The sequence below is a fragment of the Coloeus monedula genome (genome assembly GCF_965178545.1).
Source record: "Coloeus monedula genome assembly, chromosome: 7".
NCBI lineage: Eukaryota > Metazoa > Chordata > Aves > Passeriformes > Corvidae > Coloeus > Coloeus monedula.
Window position 1 is genome coordinate 4,624,678 of NC_138787.1, and position 20,405 is coordinate 4,645,082.

General features: G+C 38.5%; 1 protein-coding gene across 3 annotated transcripts in view; it reads left to right on the forward strand.

The window, feature by feature from the left end:
- KANSL1L (KAT8 regulatory NSL complex subunit 1 like) overlaps nucleotides 1-20,405 on the forward strand; it is a 57,060-nt gene that overhangs the window by 12,991 nt on the left and 23,664 nt on the right. For 2 of the 3 annotated variants that reach the window (XM_082285165.1, XM_082285167.1), the window contains exons 2-5: nucleotides 3,122-3,263; nucleotides 6,955-7,152; nucleotides 9,865-9,986; nucleotides 14,288-14,489. In XM_082285165.1, the coding sequence (XP_082141291.1) occupies nucleotides 3,122-3,263; nucleotides 6,955-7,152; nucleotides 9,865-9,986; nucleotides 14,288-14,489 (664 nt within the window). The remainder of the gene's footprint in view (nucleotides 1-3,121; nucleotides 3,264-6,954; nucleotides 7,153-9,864; nucleotides 9,987-14,287; nucleotides 14,490-20,405) is intronic. The other variant, XM_082285166.1, reaches the window with a different exon arrangement.

Sequence of the window (20,405 nt, forward strand, 5' to 3'; positions counted from 1 at the left end):
TTCATAACGATTTTATCTCTCTTAGGAGTTACAAGCTTTACTAAAAGATTTTTAGAGGAATAGACTTACAGCAAAAGATGGTAAAAAATAATGCAAGATCAAACAAATAGGAGTGAAAGGGATGGGAACAGAGTTCAGCAATGCTTCTCTCTCTTATCCTGTCTGTAATGCATCAAAGCTAGGAAGGGGATCTAGACTTAAATTTGCTTCAATCATGCTGCCCCTGAAGTTAAAATTAACCAGGAGCAACTCTAATCCATGTCACCGTGTAGCTGCCCAAGTCTTTGAGCAGGCACTGGCCTTGGGGCAGCCTGGGCTGGCAAGACAGAGAAGCTAAAACTGCTTCCTTTGGCCTGAGCATAAAATGTTTGTGCTTAGTTAGGTGGAAACCTTTCCTTAGAGTGGGACCTAAGGACATTGTTACACACTGTAATTAAATGCTGTTATTTTAATTATGTAATAGAATTTAAAGCCTTAAGAAATACTTGCATAGTGTTTTAGAATGAAGCAAAAATGTACTTAATGTGTTTAACAGTGAATGCAGTTGATTCAAGATTAAATACTGTGTTTAAGGGGAAAAAAATGCAAACATTTTTTAAAAATAACTTGTGATATAACTTTGCAGAGGATTCTGGTATGTGTAAGACAGTAATGTACAGAGGTTATAGCATTTAACATTCCTTCTACTGTCAGCTGTGGTTCAATATTGCTTGTGGATTCCCTTATGCCACACTGATTTCATGTAGTGTAGGTGACATAAGACCAGTTCTGGCACTTTCCATTCTGCTTCTTGTTTCCCAGCTGTGTACAGGACACCTTACTTTTTTCCTCATTTCCTTCCCACTCTTCCTCAGTCTGTTTGAGGGTAGCTCCCCTTTCTCCCCAAACTGTTGCATCTAGCTTGGGAGGTGAATCTGTCCATGTGATTTATTTCCTTTCACCTTGGCTTTGTTTTTACAGTGTCCTGGTTTGCGGGGTTTCATCATTCATTTGTTCATTTGCCTTTTGAGAAAGGAGCAGAAATAAACACCTCAGTACTCCTGTTGGGTTTTTCTCAGTTATCCTCTTTATTCCTCTTTAATTTGTTTTTTGTTAAAATTATTAACTAAGGGATTTTTATAGACTCATTAAGCAGCTCTTTCTTAGGACTAGCTTTTTGCCAGACCAGGGTCCTGAGACAAATCTTAACTATTCCAGCCACCATGGTTGTGTGAACACATTAAAATTAAATCTTTGAATTCAGATTCCCTCCCTTTCCCCGCAAAGTGTATTTTATGATTTCCAGGAGCGCAAACACGCAAAAGCTGTCCATCCCAGAGAAGTTTTTGTTAGGAAGACCTGGTTAGAGCATAAGTAATTGTGACTCTCTACTCTTTGCTGGTATTAATGGGAAGATAAAGAGAAATAAAAAGAGGTCAGAAGATAGATTTTCACAAGATGACTTCATATGCCTTTTTTTCTTAGGAGAAAATTATGAATAGAATATGTAAAATGTAAGTAATTTATTATTATATATATTTACAGAGTTCTTTGAGTTCTTTTTGATAGTAATCCACATTGCTTTCTCATAGAATTTGGATTTAAATAGGGTGTTTCAATCTCCATAATTTTGTACGTTCATTTTTTTTGTGTACAAGAGAGTTTAAACTGGTGATAAATTATGTGGGAAGATAATTTATGTTAAAAGGGAGAGGATTATGTATTTTAGAGGTGACCTACCAGACACTGTGTTTATTGTTACCATTTATGATAGCTAAACTAGACTGAAAGTTCTGAAATTTTGAGTTATATTATGTTTTATAATATTAGCCTTGAAAATATTAGGATTCTCAAATTTGATGATTCCCTGCTCATGCCAGGACGTGTCTAGCATCTTCTGCAGGGGACTGTATTACCTTTCTTTGTTGTTGAGGTAGTTGACACAAAATTCTGCATGAAACAATTGCACTTGTGTAATGTTCCTATGCCAGATCGTAGCATCTGGTATTTCTTGTATCTTTTGTGATACTTCAGTGCTCTTCATTGCCTGGGGAACAGGAGATCATGTATTCTGCATGTACACAGTGTCATCAAGGATCTAGGTCTAGTAATTATCCCAATAACTTGAGGAAAAGCACTTCTTTTCTAGAAGTTTAATTTTTGTTTTTACCGTTTTCTAAGTCAGCTGTGGCAAACTACTTGACAGCTTCACTGGGGAAAAAAACACTGACACTGAACTGTGCCATAAGTCAAATCCCTCCTGATGGGAGAGAATTTTCTAGAAGTCCTTGCAAATATTCTCGGCACTCTGGGTTCCTACAAACACCAGTTACTTTCTGTAAATAAATAAACAATGTCAGTTAATAATAGGATAATAGTGGAAGTTGTATACTAAAATACTGCATTGTGTTTTCTGTGTTGCTTAAATTTATTGGATATTAAGATTGTTTGTTGCATGGTATGGTTTCATCATTAATTTCTTTACTATGTAGGTTGAGTAATGTTTGCTACCAGTGATGAATTTAGCATAATAAAATGAAGGTCTTCACAATGTCAAGTACCAGGAGGCATATTTTTTGTATTACAAAAAGCATCTATTTTGAACAGCAGTAAGAGTGACCTGACTATACTAAACTGACACAGATATTTATAAAACAGCTTGAATAAAAGAAATTTAAACTACTTAGTTGGGTTTTTTTGGGCAATGACCTGATATCTAGCTGGTCATTGCTGGCTGATGTTTTATTAGATTCCAGTTGTTAGCAAACAGTATTTGTCAAAGCTTGTGGGACGAGGTGTGGTGTAAGAGTTTGGATTTTTGCTGGTGGAGTTACTGGAATTCTTTACACATCTGTAATCAGCCTTAACTGATATAGTTTGGTAGTTTATCCAGGGCTGAGTTTTATAATCCAGAACAAAAAACTAGCTTAGTGTGGGAATAGTCAGTGAGCATGGATTGTACTGGTTTGGGCAAGTTCTGTTGCTACAGAAATAAGCTGATGTGAAACTGGATGGGTATAATCAGATATCTTCTGAAAGCAGCTGAGATGCTTGCAACATGAGGCAGAGCAGCTGTGAAAAATGTTTTTGTGCAAATGTGGTTATCTTTATTTTTGGACTAACCAGCATTTTGTCTTCACAGCAGCTATACTTCTGAATCGAAGTGGCTTGCAGACAGAGCTAGAATTGGCAGCCGTTGGACATGGCTTCAAGCCCAGATTTCAGAACTAGAATACAAAATTCAACAGCTAACTGACCTTCATAGGCGAATACGTGCCACCAAGGTATTGTCTGTAACCTCATAAATCGGCTTTTCGAATCATCTTTTGACAGTTTCTTGTAATATTTATGTCTTTGGTTTCTTGTTGTTGTTCTTTGTTTTGCCCTAGACTTCGTGTCTGTGCAGACTATCACCTGCAGAGTTTAATGGGAAAGACATCAGGAGCTAAAAACTATTGTACCTTAAAGGCACCAGTATAGGACTGATTTAGGAACTCTTACCTTTGTATCTGTGATAGTGACTTTGTTAGTGGCTTTCAGGGGCCCAGCGCACAGTTCTGCATTTATCACACTGGTTTTTCCCTCTGCGGGAGAGGTGAGATTGCCTTTTCAGGTGGGATGGTTGGTTATTTATTCATTTTTGTGTCTTGGGCTTTCAGGGCTTTTTTGTTACTTGCAGTGCATGTTTATTCTGAGGATTAGATGGTTAATGTTTGTACAGCACTTTGAACAGGTCAAGGATTAATAATTACTAAAATTCCAATGTGTGTAATTCATGTACTAGTTTTTGTAAATTGAACTGGCTGGACAGTGGGAAAGTGACATTCCTAAACCATTAGTAATCTAGCTATCAATTTAATGGGTTCCCCAGGTCGTTCTCACATAAAAGAAGCCAAACCTGTGTGAGGTGGCGTGATAGTGAGGGGTTTTAGAGTAGGGCTCTTTGACTCTTCGTCAGTGAGCCTCATGTAGGTTTTCTGGTCTGTGTTGGTGTCAGATAAGCACAACTGAGAAGAGCAAGAAGATGCTTCAGAGTTTATGTGGCTGAACATGAGACTTAGAGGGAGTTTAAAAGGAGAAGAAAATCACCTCAGAGAGCACTTCCCTCTGAAGACATAAAGAAAAATTATTACGTCTTCTCCTTTCGCCTGCAGAGCTCTTCTTTTCATATCCAGCTTGTCCCCAGTCAGGTTTTTCATTACAAAGAAATGAAGAGCCTTTGTTTAAGGGTCTGTGAAAGGAGATTTTGTATTTTGGTGAAGGGTGAGAACGCCTATGTTTTAGTGTTGTCCTGAATACCAGATACACACACACTCTTATACACAAAAGCTGTCAGCCTTTATGATGGTGTAGGTCAGATGAGCTACAGAAGACTGAGAAATAATATCAGAGAAATAAGAGGAAAAACATTCTTTTAGTCATGCATTATCTTAGCATAAGGTGGTATATTGGTTTGGAGCCAAGTCATCTTCCTGGTGGAGATTGTTAGTGACATTCCTTTCTGAAACTCCATGCCCATTTTACCAGCTGTGGTATTTAGTGTTTGGCATTGTGTCCCATAGTAAAGGCAGGCACCTATTTTCTTCAGATGGGATTTTTTTTTTGTGTGTGTACATGTTTATATTATACCAGTGCAGCAGCTACAGAAGGACATGTGGGCTGATAGAAGAGCTCTTTGTTTTCATTTACTGGGTGCAAAGGAGTTACACAATATCATTAGAATTTGTATGCTGTTTAATGGTTTTAGAGTGGTTTTGATGTGTTTTGAGTGGAAAAAAATGTGATTCATAGCAAGGGAATAAGGATTTCAAGCAAAATGCCACTCCTTGAGCACCATAATGCAATAAGAAGGGAGATGAGTAACTTATGGCCTGTTTCCTGGCCTACTACATTGTGCCTTCACCATCTCTACACACACAGAAGTAGCGCCTCTGGATCTTTGAGAGTCCTTTCATTTAAAAAAAAAATCTGTATCTGCAAAACAAAACCATTCCATTTGGGGAGGAAGGCAGTCATTGCCAAAACCTACTGATTGTAACTCATTTAACTTGTAATATAGATCATATTAGTCTTACAATTATTTACCCTTCATCTTCTGTACCTATTCCATCTCTCCCTTTCCATACACTCTGTCGATTTTCCTCTTCCTTTCTGCTTTCCTCTTTCTATGCTTGGTAAACAGATTTCCAAAACTTCAAAAAATAAAAGTCCATTGGAAGCATGTGTGTGTATGTCCCTCTTTTCAGCACTTTTAATGTGTGTCTTCCCATTCCTCTGACCTCAGAATTTGGATTTTAGACTTTTTAGACTCTCTGTGGTCATGACCTATCATCTTTTTACTAAAACGACCTAAAGATTCTAAGTTCTAAAAGAGTCTAAAGCTGTTGAGGTAGCTTGTCCTCCTGCTGTGGCACACAAAAATTAGTTCTCTACTTGAATTTCCTTGAATATACTGCCCATAGTATGCTACTGGTCTGGATTTGTGTCCATCTGCTGTAAATGGAAAAGTGCAGATGATGATATATGTGAAAAATCTAGTATTGACTTGATGGACATACAGAATCTCTGTGCACTTTTTAGGCATTAAACCAAGTTTTCAAGCACCTTTGTTTATTTTTAGAGAATATCTTTATTCTCAGCTTTGAATTTAAAATTCAATCAGTGGAATAAGTTAGGCACAATGAGAGCAAGACAATTTCACTTTTTCTCCTAGTCTCCGCTTTGAAATCTCTTTGAGACTTGCTTTTATGTTTTAAGGCCAGTTGCTGCTGAGGCAGAAGTAAAGGTCTTGCTGAATCTGTAGGACCTTTAGTTTTCACAGCCACAACCTAGGTGAAGTCCATCTTGCTTAAAGAAATAGCAATACGGCTTTCTTGTGTTCACATTATGACAGTCTTCCTTGTTCTTTGATTGAGTGAAATATTGTCATTAGAAAGACAGATTTGAGGCAGTATTATAATAATCCCATTATTTTAATATCTGCTTGATATTTGAGTAACTGTTAATACTTAAAAGCAAGTAAGTTCTTTCCCTTTCTCTTTGGAAAAAGCCTGGAGAAGTTTGATAGCCTTTTCTGGTATTACATTTATTTGCTCAAGATAATGACACACCAAGGAACTATTTGAGGACTGGGTTTGACTGTCACAAGGTCATTTTTGCTTTTATTTTATTTAACATTTTAAGTTCTTAAACCAACTGGTACATTACCTAGGGTTGTACTAGAGACTTCTATTTTTCTAATCTGTCATGCGGAAAATACAATAGGGGTATCATTTTCCTAGTTCCATTTATGAAACACTGTTATTTCCCTACCATATAAAGTTACATTTATCTTATTAGGTGGTGTTCTAGATGGTACACTGCATCTGATACCATACTTGTGCAGATGGTCTTGAAAAGCATATATTTAGCATAGTTACTTCTAATTATGAAACTCTAAAAATGCTCACCCTAAAAAAATCGGTTATTAAATTGTAAAAGGCTTTTGGTTATAATTGTATAATTTCTGCTACATAAGAATAACAGCCTTGATGCTTTGCATAGAACATGGATAGGAATAAGAGAAATAGAGCACTTTAAAATTACTCCAGCAAAATTTATTGACTCCAAAGTCTAAAACCAAGTTCAGATCATTGGTGGTCATTTCTTAGAGAGTCTAAAAAATCTAAAACCTCCTCTTAAATCAGCAGGCAAATGATCATATAATATTCTAATAAGTATGAATTTCTGATTCAATTTTGACACAGATGTTTAAGCAGTAGTATAACACTGGAGTGATTGCTGTTACAGGAAGTAGCGTAATTGATGCAGCTTTTTATTAAACAAAATGCATACTATTTCTGTATTTTAACTGCAACGTGCTTGAAAGTTGTTGGGAGGATTTAAGAGGGATGTGCCGGGTTTGACTGCCCCTTAAAAATTACTTAGGAGGGTTAATCTGTTGTCAACCAACTGTGTTCAATTGCTGTTGTCTAGGGGATGGTGGTCTTAGAAGAATTCCCGTTTCCAAAAGACATTTTGAAGAAGCAAATACAATTGACAGACCAAGAAGCTTTATTAAGCGCCACAGGGAATTCGCAAGCTGCCATTGAGAGACAGGATTCTTTGCCAGAGCACGACTTTGAAATGTCACCCAGCAGTCCTACTCTGCTTTTACGAAACATAGAAAAACAGGTAAAGTAAAACAAAACTGAGTTGTCAGTGAAGCCAAATGACTGACTTCAGAAATAGGGAGGTTCCATGGTGATGACTTCCAAAAAGAAAGATATTTTACAGTCCTGGGAGTGGGTGCTGATTAATTGAAGGGTTTAAATTAACTACACTGTACATCAGGTTTACAAATTAACCTCTTATTTCTGACGTGTCTGTGTTACTGCTTTGTTTCCCTCCAAGCGGACACATAACAGCCTCTAAGAACCATCCACAAACCCGCCCCTGCTTTATAGTCAGGGTCAGTGTAGAGTTTCCACAGGTTGTTTCAGGAAATACTTAATGTGAAAAGAAAGAGTAAAAGCCCAGACAGAACACAGTTGTTCATCTGCCTTTTCAAACATTGTAGGACTCTGGTTTGGAGCTGAGGAGTTCCAGGTACTTATCAGGTACAGTGGAGGCATAGTTGTGAGCAGAGTTTCACTTCACAGTGTGCAGAATGGCTGTTTCCATGGTGTTGATTCCAGGAAATACGATTCCAGCAGGATTTTCTTTTGCTTGAAAGTACATAAAGGATGTGGGAGGATCAAATTGCTGAAGGAGATACTGGAAATTTGTTTTTCAGAATGAATTTATGCAGTTTGTGTAAAACAAACCTGACAAAGCCACTGTGGGGCATTAATTTGTTGCTCTGCTGCTCTACATAAATTCCTGGTCATACAAACATTTTTTAAAAGGGTTAAAAGTAGTAGCATTAAGTACTAGTGCCTGTTCCTGAATCTCTGTGCCAATTTTTCTTATTTGACAGTCATACTTTCCTGTTCTTAAAATGCTTCCCCTGGTTGATAAATCTTACCCACCACAGGCAGGACTGAGGAAGCAATGTAACCGGAAATTTCCATGCCCAGTGCTGGCAATTGCATAAGGTAACCCAAAGAGCATTTTTAGAATGTGGTGAATGGCCCCTCTTTAAGTGGTGGCTTGGAGAATTAAACACACTTTTGAGTAAGACTTTTGACAATTAAAGTGATAGTGGTCTGTTTCCTGGTCCCCAAGTAGCCACAAACTTGGTCCAAGGGGTGCAATAACTTTGATGATCTGAAAATTACTTGGAAGTAAAAACTAACACATTGAACACAACACATTGGATTTCTTCCCTTTTACACCACTAAAAGCTTTGGGGTTTGATTTCCTTTTTGACTACCAGTTCTGTTCTTAACTCTTGAAAGTCTGCATTTCTTGTTCCGTGTCAGGAGCAACAATGCTGCAGCCTGAAATACATCTACAGATATTCCCACAGAATTCTTCAGTCCACTGTTAAAGTATTTCTTTGTTAAAAATAAGTAATTTTTCTTGTGAACCAAAAGGAAAGTCGTATAGAATAAAAGTGACTAAGGCTGGCAATTTTTATTAATACGGTTTTCGAGTCCTTTTCATAGCTACATGTATGTTTCTCCTTGTGTTTTGGAAGTCTGCCTTTATTTTTCATGCTCTTATATTGAGTAGAGACTGCTCTTTACAGAATGAATTCTGTTGAGATTTTTAAATAAGTCTGCTAACTAGTTTACTGGCATCTTGTTTGCCTTGTCCAGTCCTTTTATAATTGACTTGCTATTTCTGTTCTGTAATATCCATCCCTGAATTTTTTATTCTGATGTGAAGTTTTTACCTGAGTACATCACTTAAACGTTGACAGAAAATCTGTGATTTGTAACAAAACAGAAAAAAATTCTTCCTATTTCTGCTTAAACGAAAAATGTAAATGTAAAATCAAAATGTAAAGAAAACTTACTGAGTAACCTTTAGCAATTCATGTTTTAAACAATCTTAGTTCTGAATGAAAATCCAACAGAGTAATACAAAAGGTTTGTTTGGGTTTGTTTTTAAATGAATATGCCGTTTCAGATCCATTTAATTTCTGTTCAGTGTGCAGAACACAGTCTCCTCTAAGCATTTATTGTGAGAATAGCCTTTAAGGTCGGACATTTAAAACAAAAAATCATTGTGAAATGTTTTTTGGAGACAGTCAACAATTCATTGCTTTGTAAGGAGTAGTTCTTAGTCTTAACAAATTGGCTACATGTGTTTCATTTGTTTTGGGTCAGTTTTGAAAGTCAGGGTGTTTTGCAGGAGGAGGGGGGGTGCTGGTTGCCTCTTGTTGCTATTTTTGAGGATACCAGAAGATTTTATCCATTCTGTCTGTCTTTAGAATAGTCCTCATGTAGTTACACTTCCTTTTATAAAAACACCTTTGTCAAACTACAGTAAGCAATGAAGAGGATTCTTCTAAGAACAAAAAACTTTGAGCGAATAAAATGTATGATGAATAGACAGTTGACCTTTTTTTTCCCCCGTTGAAATGTTTGTCAAATGACCAGTTAGCAGCTCTGCCTGCAGCTGTTGTAATATCAGCTATAAAGTGTTCTGTTTTCTATTTTCCTTTTAAAGACCTTTGGTCACAATACTACGGTCACTAATGTATTTGGGGTACTACTTCAAATGTATAAACAATGTTCAGGGTTGTGTTGGTGTTTTGTTTGGGCTTTGGTAGAGTTGAACATAATAATTGTGAAAGTAAAACCATGCCAACATGGTTATTCACAGGAAGAAACTAAATATGATTATTCCATGATGTACGGGACTGAAATCCTAAGGAGGAAAACAAGAACCCAGGACCTTTGAGTTGTTGAGTCTGGATAAAAGTCTGACTACCTTTAATTTTTATTTTTTTTCCAGAGTGCACAACTAAGTGAAATCATCAGCAGCCTAATTGCTCCACTCAGTCTGTCTCCAGCTTCTTCATCTCTTTCCTCCAAGACCTGTAGACACAGACAGTTGGTCAATGGCATCTCCTTCAGGTTGGTGACGGTGTGGTAGTTGGTTTTTTTTTTTTTTATAATAACTTGCAGAAAAGTTATCTGTATGGAACTAATAATCATTACAATATTAAATAAGGAAAAGAGAACTGCTTTCTGCAGGCTTCAAGAGAAATCGTCTTGGTTGTAAGGTTGAAAATAGTAGGGCTTTGTGTTGTTCCTAAAGATACCATAAAAGTATAGCCACTGCAACTACATTTAAATACTGGGAAGATGGATCTGTGAAGTAGTGAAAGAATATAGGAACACATTTCTTCTGATTGTTTTGAGACAATGCATTCTGTCATAACAAGTGCGGCTTTATTTCTGGAAAACTGACAAACTAGATTAGTAGGATATGTAAGCAATGTTGCATGTCTCAGCAGGGGTCAGTGTCGGGGTGGTAACTTCATTAATTTTGAGCAGATCAGTTGTCAGTAAAAAGCCAAGTTTAACTTCGCCACCTACATGTTCAGGAATTTGGAGATACCATTTCCCATTCAAGGTATTTTGTTCTGGGTGGACACACCTTCCAGGATGACTGTAGGTTAAAACTAACATTTTAGAAAAATGTTTCTCAGTGCTAGTCCATACTACTTAGTAATTCCATCTTTTATTCAAAGATTTTAAATACAGTACAGGCTGTAGTAAGTATTAGTTTCAGAACAACATTAAGGTAATTGACTACAGCTACAAAAGATCTAGGTATGCTGGATATTTCTCCTGGATTACTTGTAATGTGATTTTTGAGGATGCTGTTATTCACAGGTCTTAATTAAGATCAGGTGGATGAAGAAACTGTTCCCAAGAACTGGGGTGTTTATGGCAGAGTGTGCAGCAGAACATAATTCCCTGGCTTCTGACTCCAAGAAGAGCTGTCCACACCGTCTGTTTCAGCTTTGCTGCAGAGGTTGTAGCCTCCCACAAAGAGATTATAATGAGCAGCTTGGATGGGCAGCTTCTTTAGCTGCCGTCTGTTCCACAGTGGTTGTGTGATTCTGCCCTAAATTTAAGGGGTCCTGGCATGTAACATCCCTGTTCCTGATGTATCAGTTGTTTATAGATGATGTAGGAGAAAATCAGAAGGTTCCTGTCAGATGTGGACTAAAAATAGCCCTGAAATAGGAGTTGCTAACAGAGATGGGTATGTGGAAAAAGAGAGTAATTTAGGCTGTGTCTTAAATCTGACTTTTTCAGAGACAGATGAGGAAGAATTCCTGCTTTTAAAAATGTTTTTAGGAGTTATGAAGTTAACTTCATGATGAGAGACTAATGGTGTAACTTCAAGCCAATTCTCTTCTTATTTATTAGGCACTGTCCAAAGTTAGTCTTTCCATTTCATGAGTAACACGTTGTTTGCTCATGGACTGCTCTAATGTTCTAAAGTTGGTTGTTTTCTACTCATGACCTAAAAAAGTCCAAAGAAAAATGTTAGGACTTGGAAGATTTTCTCAGTACTGTAACTCTAAACTGGCGTTTGGCAAGTTAGGTGTTGGAAGGGAGTCTGAGAGACTTCAGGGCTTTCTAGATGCTTTCTTAAACATGAGTTAAACAGTTAATTTCAATTTTTCACTGCTTATGAAGTGTTTTGAAATCTGCAAATAAATACTGTTCATTAAAGATTCGTGAAATAGAGTAGTTATCATGAGAATCCTGCAGGGAAATTCACTGCCTCCTACTTCTTGGGGTTTTTTGAGCATGTTCAGGGGTTTGGTGATACCTTGTTGTTGTAGTAGCTGGGTATTCAATCAATTGAATTAACTTAATAGTTCATTATTAACTTACGTGCTGCAGTTAAGTTAATTCTTGGTTGCTTCTCCCCTTACTTTTTCTAAACCTCACTCTGACTGTGTTCAGTATTTCAGAAAGCAGAAATCAAAATCAAATGGAAAATAAGGGGATTTTTTTGTTTTGGCGAGGGGGAAGAAACAGATGATTGCAATTTTCACTTACGTCAGTTCTTGAAATTAGTTGTAGGCTATTGATGTGAAAAACACGATAGTCCATGTTTAAAGTAGGTTTAAGCATGAGATGCTTTGGAGTTGGTAGTTGTGGGGTTGCAGTACAGCTGGTTACATTGGCTGTTCGCAGTGGAAGTGGAGGTGCATGTACAGTTCTGGTTGACTGAATATAGGTAACCTTGCATTGCCATTTGTCAAGGCCTAATTACATTAATGCCTTCCTTTTTTTTTTATGGCTTTTCCTTACAATTGAATCTAGGTGCCAAGATTAGCCCAAAGCATTGCATGAAGGTAGATGCTCATAGAAGCAGTTCCCTAAGCTAGTGATACCCACTTTCTTATGAGGGGAGGGGAAGGAAAAATTGATTACTTCAGGACAAATAGTGCCTGTCTGACGGCTTCCTGTGCAGGCATGCATCTGGAAGTAAGGTCAAAAGCAAGAAAGGAAAACTATGAGATTTGAAAGGAGCATTCTAGCAAATTCGTTACTTTCACATCTGGCTATGGTTCATTTTGTTCTTCTGTAGAATCACATTTTGAAAATCATTCAGACTAAGATCAAACTAAATGGGTAACTCAAAGCTTGATTGGGAAACCGTTTAAACAAGTGGCAGGAAAACCACAGTGCCATGTACAGGAGCTCCAGGCCACAAAGATGAGATCTCTCTTCATCTGAAACTAAAGCGGTGCATTGCTGCAAGGCACCGGAAGGTAAATAGAGCAGATGTCAGAGACTGCAGGGAAATTACCAAGGGCCTGGGCAGACCACCAGAACAAAGGCAGGAATCACAGGAGTTGAGGAGCCAGGCTGAGGAGCTTCTTATTCTAATTTATCTGTCCAAGTTGTCTCTCACGTAAGAGAGAGGTATGTGGAAATCCACAAGTTGAGCTTGGGACCATCTGACTTGGAAAATGTTTTTGAGAATTCAGAGAAAGTATTTTAAGAAATCTTTTTCATGGACTGTAAGCCTTGTATTTCTTTCTCAAGCCTTAAAAATGTAGTGTTAGCATTAAGAATGTCATGCCTCAGTATTTTGGGCTTTTTCTTGGCACTTACTGATATGTTCCTTAAAGTACTTTGTACCATCCCTCTGTTAATTAGCATGTTATTTTCATGTGTCTGTGTTGCTTATTGGATTGTATTGATCTGTCAGAAAGACAGCTCAAATTCAAGCCCGTTAAGCCTTGTTACCACTCCAACATAGCATGGGATGGTGTTTAATCACACTTCCATAACAAGCCCTTTTATTTAATAAAAATGTACTGTTAAAAGAATCACCTATCAAAAAAAATTTATAATGGCCTTGTAATAAATCTACTTTCATGTTCTACTAATAAACCTACTAATAAAACTGTGACTCGTCATAAGGCAAAATAATCATTCATGCAGATAGATGACCTGTTACGAACCAAGGCCAAAATACCCTGCGTAGTTGCAGTGCTCAGACAGTTCAGAGTTGTGATCAAGGTTTTCAGTATTGTAAAAATAAAAGCACACTTGAGTGCTTTTTGCAGGAAGCCTTCAACTTTGCAGGCAGATGTTGCTACAGCAACAAAATCAAATCAGGAATACCTATAACACGGAAGTTCATTCTTCCCATTGAGTCATTCCCACCCAAATAGGAGTGTGTTTTAAATTCTTACCTTGTGGTATTGCCTCTTCTGGTCACCAGACCGGCGGTAGGTTGGTGAGAATAGTGTGAGGTTGTTCTACACATACGCGTAGGGGCTTCTACTGCTCTTGGCCACATCTTTGCACTTGATTTTGACTCTCTACACTTGAAGTGTGTAGAGTTCCTAATTTTGATACAAATGCTTCACGGGGAGTTGCAACCCCTATGCTGAATGATCACCGGTTTGTAAAGCTTTACTTAGGTTTCAGTTCTTGAGCAAAACCAGAAAATCTTGAAAGTATGAGGACAGAACTCTAGGTCTCCTTTGCATTAGCATGACTGCTGTCTTGAATGAATGTCAGTTTGAAGAGAAATACTAATGTAACTTGAAACTCACATGTGTTAAAAATGTTAGAGAGTTCTTGAAATTGTAAAAAACAACACTCGATATATGCTTGAAGGCTTAACTTCATTTTGAAATTTGTTTCCATGAGCAGAAGGGTAAACAAGAATGATAAACTCCCTTTTCTGACCTGACACAGAAGTGGTCAACTAGCAAACAAAGCACATACACAATTTTCTGAAACAGCGTACTAAAACATCTTGGTGTTTATAAAATTCTCTTAGAATTAGATAGCTAATGCTAATCAGTGTGTGAAATCTTGGCCTGTGCATGTGGAACATATTTAACATTTTGTATTTCCTTTCCTCATTATTTATGAAACTTCAGAGCTTCAGACAACAGAGAGGTATCCTCTTCAGGTAGCTGGTTGCTTGATCGTCAGCATATCAAGAAAAGAAGAAGAGACAGGACAAGACTCAGATCTGTCTCTGTGAATAATGTGAGCACATCTGCCCGAACAAGGCCACTTCATAGTTTCCAGAAGAGGAAGCTCTACAGAATGCATGGTGCCTGTCACTGGAATCAGCAGGTAGGCCCTTGCCTCTCTGTTTGGGAGAGAAAACCAAAGAGTCCAGCTGCTTGAGTCAGCATGTGTCTTGTCTGGTGTGCCAGAGGAATAGTGCATGCTGTGCTGGTTATTTGTTGCGTTCAGGAACCATAGAGTGTGTGCGGCATTGGTACTGGATGTGTCTGCAGGAGCTCAGAGTTAATGAGTTGAACATAAAAATTAAAGATAGGTCAGAGTCCTGCTTATCAAATCAGTTTGTTGTATGGCTGTCTTTAAAGTCCTTGTAGAATCTAAGAGACAACTTGAGAGTTCTTTGGGAGGCCTGACTGCTGAAGAGACAGGCTACAGTGTAAAGCATCTGCCTCCTTGTTTTCAGAATACTTGTTTTAGCTACAGGAAAGTTTACACAGCTGGTGGCACATAGTTTTCTAGAAAATTGAATTGCAGTATCTTAATCTTGTTTCCATTTTTGCTGTCTCTGATTAATTATATTGCCTTTTTCGTGACACTTTAAGAATGCTTTAATACTCTTAGAATTTTCTGCATTACAGAGGAATTAAAATGGAAAAAACCACATTGTTGTGCAGAGCAAGGCTATCGGCTTGCATCTGATTTTAATAGCATATTGCTGGTGAGAATATATAATGAGTTTAGCTGTGGTACTTAAAGAAACAGTCTAATTTGGGAGCAGAGACAGTATGAACTCATTCTTCAGAGCAGTGTTAATCCCAAGAGGTTTTAATTTCTTGATTTTACTTTGCCTTTTTAAAAGTAAGTGTAGTATTGAGGGAATCTCCGTATCTCCTCAGCTAACTGTCTAGGATCTACTAAGTGTGCCAGTGGTCTGGGGAGCAACTTCCCGTGCAAGGATGTTCTGTACTGATTCAGCATTCTCTGCAAAATGGCAGAAGCGTCCTAGTTTTATAGCAAGATACTTTATTGGAAAACTGTTCAGTTTCTTACTAGTTTAAGTTCCTAGCTTCCCTGCAGTGGGGCTTAAAGACTTTGCAGCCTTCCTGGAAGGTTTGGGCCAGGGGGATGGGGGTGGAGAGTGAGTCTCGGAGCTCTATCTTCTCCTAGGTACGTAGCCTTTTCATCTTGCTTGCATTGACCAAGGAGACTGTTGTAGACTTGGACTTAATGTTTCCCATTCAATCCTGTCACAGAGGTTGGAGGCCTTGTGCTGTGGCTGATGCTTCTAACTGCTTCTTGCAGCTGTGGAGAGGGCTCCTTAGCGAGAGACTCCAGGACCTTCCCTTCCTTCTACTTAAACATGAAGGGTTTTCACTCCAGATGCAGTTTCTAAATAACAGGCCTTTCTGGAAGCCTCTGTCTTGCAGGCTCAAGTATTTCATATTTCTACAAGCACTGCCTATGTCCCTGTGTTCTGAGAAGTGGGCCAGACTTAGTGAAGTTCAGAGAATATCGGTAAAGGCTTATGATCAGAAACTCCATTTCTGTAGCCTGACAGCAGGACTTCAAGGCAGAATTTACATTTTTACCTTCAACCAGCCATAAAGCTAAGCAGATCTGCATGCTTGATAGTTTACCTTGACTTGTAGGCTGCAAAGAAAAATTTATAATTAACCTGTGGCTGCAGACTGCAAGAAAAAAGTATGTTTTTAAGTTACTAGTTAAGGCTTCAAGTATTGGAGCTGGTGCAACTGTGTGTCTGCTCCATGCTCTTGATATCTCTGGTGCTGGATTACCTTATACTAACCCAGCTTCAGTGCCTTTGTACCAAAAGTGCAGAGATGTACCAAAGACAGTGGGGTAAAACATCCTTGTATGCTGTTTATGCTTACCACAGCTCTCAGCTCAAAAGCCTTGTTTAGACTTTGCTTTTGAATGTCCTTTCCATGGAGAAGTTAACCAAGAGGCAATGTGGAGAACTACATCATGGGCTACAGAGAGATTCTGTAGCTCTTGTTTCTTGAGAAAACAAGAGATGATGGCAGCAATCAAGTTGTCAGCTTCGGTCTTTCTTCATGGAAGTGCCAAACTCAATTAAGTTTTGCAAATTAAGGTAAAACAGGGAACAAAGCCTCTCACACAGTGTTGATTGAAAACAGAGGATCAGGGATTCTGCTGGGGAAGTAAGTGACAAAATTAGACTGGACATTTCCAGCACATACTGACAATCAAGCCTAAGTAGGTATTGAGGTTTTGAATTAAGAGTCATCAGCCATGTATCGTTTCATTCAACAAATCTTAGAAATTCTAACAGGCCCTGTCACTTTCTTAGTCCTGCACTTGCTACACTTGGTTACCCAGCTGTTGATGAGATTGCTCATCCTGTAATGAAAGAGCACTGGCCATCAGCCCAGGCTGGCTTAGGCAGATGTCTAAGAGTAAGGATGCAAAATGGGGAATGGCTTCTGGGATTGATATCTAGTTTTCTCTGAAAATGCATTTATATTCCCCAGAGAAATCCAGCAAATTTCCTCTGGTTTTTCACAGAAAAAATAAGTAACCTCTTAGCACATGGAAAATAGTTGGATTTTTAATGTATTAGTGTGCCTTTTCTAGCAAGTGCCTCTCCCATATTTCCTCAGATTTGACATATTTATATAACCCCTGGTACCACAATCTGTGAGGACCCCCATTTCCTTAAGGTCACTGGCCTGAAAACAAGCTGGAAGTCTTGCAGCAGATGTGGAGATCAGATTCCAGCTTGCCAGAATCAGAGGAGAAAACTGAATCTTCTGAGTGTTGCAGCTCCTGGTGGTGCCTGGTTTGAACAGCCAGCAAGCAGTGCCTGGCAGTGCTGAGGGAATATGCTACTCTGCAGAGTAATTTGAGCAAGATGGTGACTAAAGAACTATGACCAGAGAATCACAGCAAAATGCAGGCCTCTATGTGTGGAACATTAAGAAATGCTGGGATAGCTTTGAGGAATTTGCAGTTGGTTCTCATTCTGAGGACTGGTTGTAGCCTTTATGCATCTGAACGGCATTCAGAGTGTCATCCCTCACATCTCTTCAGATTCATTTGAGAAGCTCATTCTGCCCCCTCACCCCCTTCACATCCATGTTAGGAAAAGTAAAGTATGAAACAGTGAACTGCTATGCAATCTGTCAGTTCATAAGGTCACTGGGAAGACAGCCACATTTTTTTCTCTTATCTACTGCCATGCTACATACATTTACACTGAGTATTTATGACCTAGTAGCCTCTCACTGCCTGTGGAGAGATGTCCTATATTGTCCTCTACTTTGCTGTTTCTTTTCTGAAGAGGACTACACCTTCCCCTGCTCAGGGTAGTATGTAAAAGAAAATACAGAAGTCTGTGAAACTCTAGAAGACTTTCCAGACTGACAAGATAGACCGCAGATAAATAAAACAGGATGCAAGGTGTTTGGTTTATGTGTCACTGTCCAATATCCTCAGGAACTTGAAACATCCTTTGGGGCCAAATCCGCTCGTCCCCTCATTCAGAATGACTAAGTACCACAAGATGATCCCTGAGTCATCATTTGGGTCTGGAATCTGTTTTGTATCTTTCTTCTTTGTCTAAATCGCTTGGTAAGAGCTTAGGCCATTTCTTGATTGTGAGTCATGCACAACAAACCCTTGGATTGCAGTCTGTGCTTCAGTCTAGAGGACATGACTGTAGTGGTGCATTTCTTCAGCATGATGTTCGAATGAGTGATAAAACTTGCATGCAGGACAGCACAAAGAAGTAAGTTGCAGGTGTGTCTAGTAGGAGAAGACAACGTTTGCAGCTGGGAGTTGGAAGTTTGAGAGTGCTGTGTTCAAAATGTTGCATCTGCCCCTCATTTGTGTTGTTACAGCTGGCAAGTCAAAATCTCTGGATCGTTGTCTCCTATAAAATGTGTGTAATGTAGTTTTAATGCTAAGAAAGAAGGTCAAAAGTATCGAAACATTAAAACAGAGAAAGTCTGTAAGTAGCAAATCGGTGTCAGGACTGTAAGACGGAAACACCTATTGAGTCATTTCTCGGTGGTTGTTGCATTTGTACCTGCCTTCCTCCCCCACCCCAGATTGTCCAGTCTAATGCCTGGTGTTTCTGCAAATGCTTTTCCTATAGTGAGGAAAACTGTAGCTCTGTCTCCTGCTATTTTTTTGTCTGCACTTGAAGGAACTAAATTGTCTGTGACATACTAAAAGTTCTAAAAGCAGACAAGTGTCATACTAGTCAGAAACTCTCAGAGAGGTCTTTGCTTAGCTGACATGCCCAGATGTTTTCTTTTTTGCTATTTTATGTGTGACTTGCTGCAGGATTTTTTTAATAACAAGGAGTTTGTTTTGCCAGTATATTTTATTAGTTTCTCATTTAACATCCTAATAAATGATACTAGTTCCACTTTTTTTCAAGTCATGTTTTGCCAAGAGATGTCATTGAGGCTATGTAGACTTTTAATCTATAAAAACTTTATAGAGCTCTAAATAAAGGTAAGAGACAATAGAGCAGTGAGATCGGAGTACTGTCAATTTTGCTTCTGTCTGTTTTTTTGCAGAGTTGTAGAGCATGGTGGTGTTTTTTAATCTGAAAATTCTCATTGTATTTGTATCCCCACCTGCTGGAGAAAGAGTTGATTGTGGGGACTGAGGCATGTGGTGAAAACAGTATTCAAATTTGCAAAGGTGCCAGCACCCTGAAAGTTGGGAATTGAGGTGCAAAAGCTTACATTTTGGACACCACAAGCAAACAGTTGGTATAATGTTGCCAACTCTTGCAGTTGCATATTGCCACATTTTCTTCTTTGCAGTCTCAACTTGGAGTTAAGTAAGAGCAGAAGAGTATCTGTTTTCATTTAGTGGTTTGAAAAAAAAAGGGGGGAAAAAAAGTGAGTGCTTGTCCAGAAGGCTCTGAAAGGAGACAGGAGAAAAGTATTTAAATTCGAGGGTATGAGCTTCTTATTTTCATTTAAATCTCATGCTGGTTCTATGATTTTTGTGTTCAGAAGCATTCCCAGTGCGTGCCTAGTGCCTGTGGTATTTTTTGTTGACACCGCTTGATAAATACAAGTGGGTCTTTCCCCCAGTCTTGTTAATTTTCAGGTTTTTGGAAAGAATGTGTATATATTTTTACTTATATATATATATATATATGCACACACATATAATTTGTATTATATCCATGCATAGCCTTTATCTTACTTGCTAAATGTCTGCTGTTTGCTAGGGGTCTGTACCTGGGAGGAAAGAAGTTGCATTGACCAGAGTCTACTGGTTGTCATCCTCTTCTTTGGTAACCCTAGATACTGGCTCCATCACCTGCTTCAGCATAGTTTCCTGGCATTGCTGACTTTTGAAAAAACATTGTTTGGTTGCCAAGTCTCCTGCAAACTGGTTCAATGCAAGTGGTGTGGTACCTCTGTGGATATGTCAGTCTTGTGGTCTGGGGAGGAGAATCCCGTGGTTACCAAGTTTGTAAGTGAAAATAGTAGTTGATGAAATTGCTACTTTAACCCTGAAGTTTAAAAATAAGGCCTTCTGTTAGTTAAAAATCAATGAGACCTGAGTGGGAAAAGAAGTTCTCATATGCATTCAGCTATTCTGAATATATGACAAGGCTTTTGTCTATGAGGGAGGGAGGCAGGAAGGAAGGATGGACACGTCTAGCTTGCAATTCTGTGATACTTCCAGCAGAACTAGATCCATCCTCTCTGAGGTTTGTGGCAAGCCAGTAAGCCTGTGAATTCTTTTTTCTTCAGAATGAAAAACCTTCATGCTTTCCAGAGTCTTACACCTTTAGCTTAGTGACATTTCTGTAGTGATTTACTGATCACATCTACTCTTAATTTCTGCATGGTGTTTTTGAGAAGATATCCCTGTGGATTAACATATCTTTCTTTCTTTTGGTTTAACTGGTCAAAGATTGAGCACTAACCTTGATTTTTCAATTGATTTTCTAGTTGAACAAAACATCTTTGTTTCAGGATGTAGAAGACAGCATGCACTTCTACAGAG